We start from the raw sequence: 2240 nt of genomic DNA, 5'->3' as shown, positions 1-2240 counted from the left end.
TTCTCGCTTTCTGTCTCTCTGTCTCTCTCTGTCTGTCTGGCGAGCGCATGTGCCCTGTAGCAAAAACCTCTCCAAAAAAAAATAATAATTAAAATAAAGAAGAAAAAAAAAAGAAATACAGAGGTCTTGTTTGGAGGGGAAGGAGCAGGAACCCAAGGTTTCTTTTGACTTGCTTTCAAACTGGTTTCTTTTTCTTTCCAGAAATCAGAGAGGAGGAGCGCCGGATTCTGGAGAAAGCCGGCTACTTCCAGAGCATCACTGTGGGCGTGGCTCCCATCGTGGTGGTGATCGCGAGCGTGGTGACGTTCTCTGTCCACATGACGCTGGGCTTCGACCTGACAGCAGCACAGGTCGGGCCCTTGGGGACTGGCGGGTGCATTTTATTAGTGCCACTCGCAGAGGTGTCTTAGCCCTCGTATTGTTAGATGGAAGGTCTCCCTAAGAACTAGCAGTTTCTGGGACCAGCAGTTAGCGTAATGGCTATGTTGCTGGTCTCCCACATAGTCAACCACGGTTCGCGTCCCGGACCCGGTGGCTTAAAACTCACGCCGGGCGCGTGTGAGGGGAGAATGGAGGAGAAGGGATTGCGGCATGACCATGCCCCCTGGGGGGGTGATTTCTCACTTTCTATCTCTCTGTCTCTCTCTGTCTGTCTGGCGAGCGCATGCGCCCTATAGCAAAAACCTCTCAAAAAAAAAAAAATGAATTAGCAGTTTGTTTTGTTTTGTTTTTAGTGTAATTAAGTCAAGAATGGAAAGAGTTGGAGTCAGCCCTTAATGCACAAATAGTGGGTCGGTGATTTTTGGTCAGCCTAAATTTGGACTTAATTCTGAAAATACACATCATTTTGTGGTTCAGATTTACTGAGAAATTTTTTTTTTTAAGAGAGACTTTTTTTGCTATAGTGTGTATGCTCTCTGGAGAGACAGAAAGCAAGAAATCGCCCCACGGGGGAAGACCACGCTGCAGTCCCTTCTCCCTCATTCTCCTCTCGGGATTTTGGGCATGCACGCACACGTGCCCGGCATGCTGGGCCCAGGACTCAAATCATGGTTGACTATGTCCAGCGACGTAACCATTTCACCATCTGTTGGTCCCAGCTGAGAATGTTCATGGACCGTCCCATAACAACCATACCTTTGAAGAGGGTGTCTGACTCCGAGTGGCCTCTGACGGCCAATGGCAGCCTTCCTGACCTGGAAGAGAACTGCTCCTCGCCGTGTCCGTCACGTGGCCTGACCAGGCTGGTTTCTTCTCTTGTCTTCTCAGGCTTTCACAGTAGTGACTGTCTTCAATTCCATGACCTTTGCTTTGAAAGTAACACCGTTCTCAGTCAAGTCCCTCTCAGAAGCCTCTGTCGCAGTTGACAGATTTAAGGTGAGTGTTCCTCCTCCCTCGTGTCAGAGCTGTCCCAGCACAACTGACCGCTGCCTCTATCCCAAGGGACCCCGCGGGCCAGCCACACTTTGGTTGGCCTTTTTTTTTTTTTTTTTTGTCAAGTTAGTAAGAAAGGGGGCAGGAGGAGCCTGAGTTAAGGGGAGAGACTAGGTACTTTTTATCTAATATGGGTGGCCCGATTTGGGGCTGCCAGCATTCCAGCGTCCCCTTCGAGCTAGCCCCTTTGGCCTGGGCCTGACACAGATAGTTGTTTGCATAACTTACTGGGCCTTTAAGTATTTCGGTCTAGAAGGCCAGGCCTGTAGGTGGCTGTCAGGTTTTCTCCCCTGTCTGTCTCTGTCATCTGATTGGTCGATACGCTGTCCTTTTCGATACTTCCTTTCTCTTGCCCTGTGGTTGACACTTGTGAGGCAGGGGACTCAGTGACTTGGAAATCGTCACGAGACGAGCTCACGTTACCAAGTGCAGTTAAGTAAGCCTCAGTGTTTTCCTTGCAGGTGGGTGAGTTGCTCACACCTTGGCTCTGTTCTTGGTGCCTTCAGAATAATACAAATACGTGATATCAGAGGGGATCCATGCGGGTGGGTGGAGGGAGACAGGTATTTGAAAACTGTTACCACTTACAAAGGGGCAGTGCTCTCAGGGCTGGAGCCCCCTGACCTGCTCGAGTTAGACTAACTTCTGTGCGCCTGCCCCTCTTTCTTGGCTGTGAGAGGCAGACAGAAGGGATTTTGGTGACGGGAAGGCTTGACGCTCAGGCATTTGAAGGATGGGAGTCGTCACCTGAGAGGTTCAGAAGAAAACAAACAGGGCTTCCCTCTTGTCTTTTTTTTTTTTTTTTG

General features: G+C 49.7%; 1 protein-coding gene across 1 annotated transcript in view; it reads left to right on the top strand.

The window, feature by feature from the left end:
* Positions 1-2240, top strand: part of ABCC5 (ATP binding cassette subfamily C member 5) — a 113193-nt gene that overhangs the window by 49812 nt on the left and 61141 nt on the right. The window contains 2 exon segments of the mRNA XM_014592513.2: positions 202-350; positions 1270-1377. Coding sequence (XP_014447999.1) covers positions 202-350; positions 1270-1377 — 257 coding nt within the window.

The sequence above is a fragment of the Tupaia chinensis genome, unplaced genomic scaffold, assembly GCF_000334495.1.
Source record: "Tupaia chinensis unplaced genomic scaffold, TupChi_1.0 Scaffold000708_1, whole genome shotgun sequence".
NCBI classification, from domain to species: domain Eukaryota; kingdom Metazoa; phylum Chordata; class Mammalia; order Scandentia; family Tupaiidae; genus Tupaia; species Tupaia belangeri.
The sequence above is the reverse complement of the archived record's forward strand: the minus strand, read 5'-3'. Positions and strand labels throughout refer to the sequence as shown.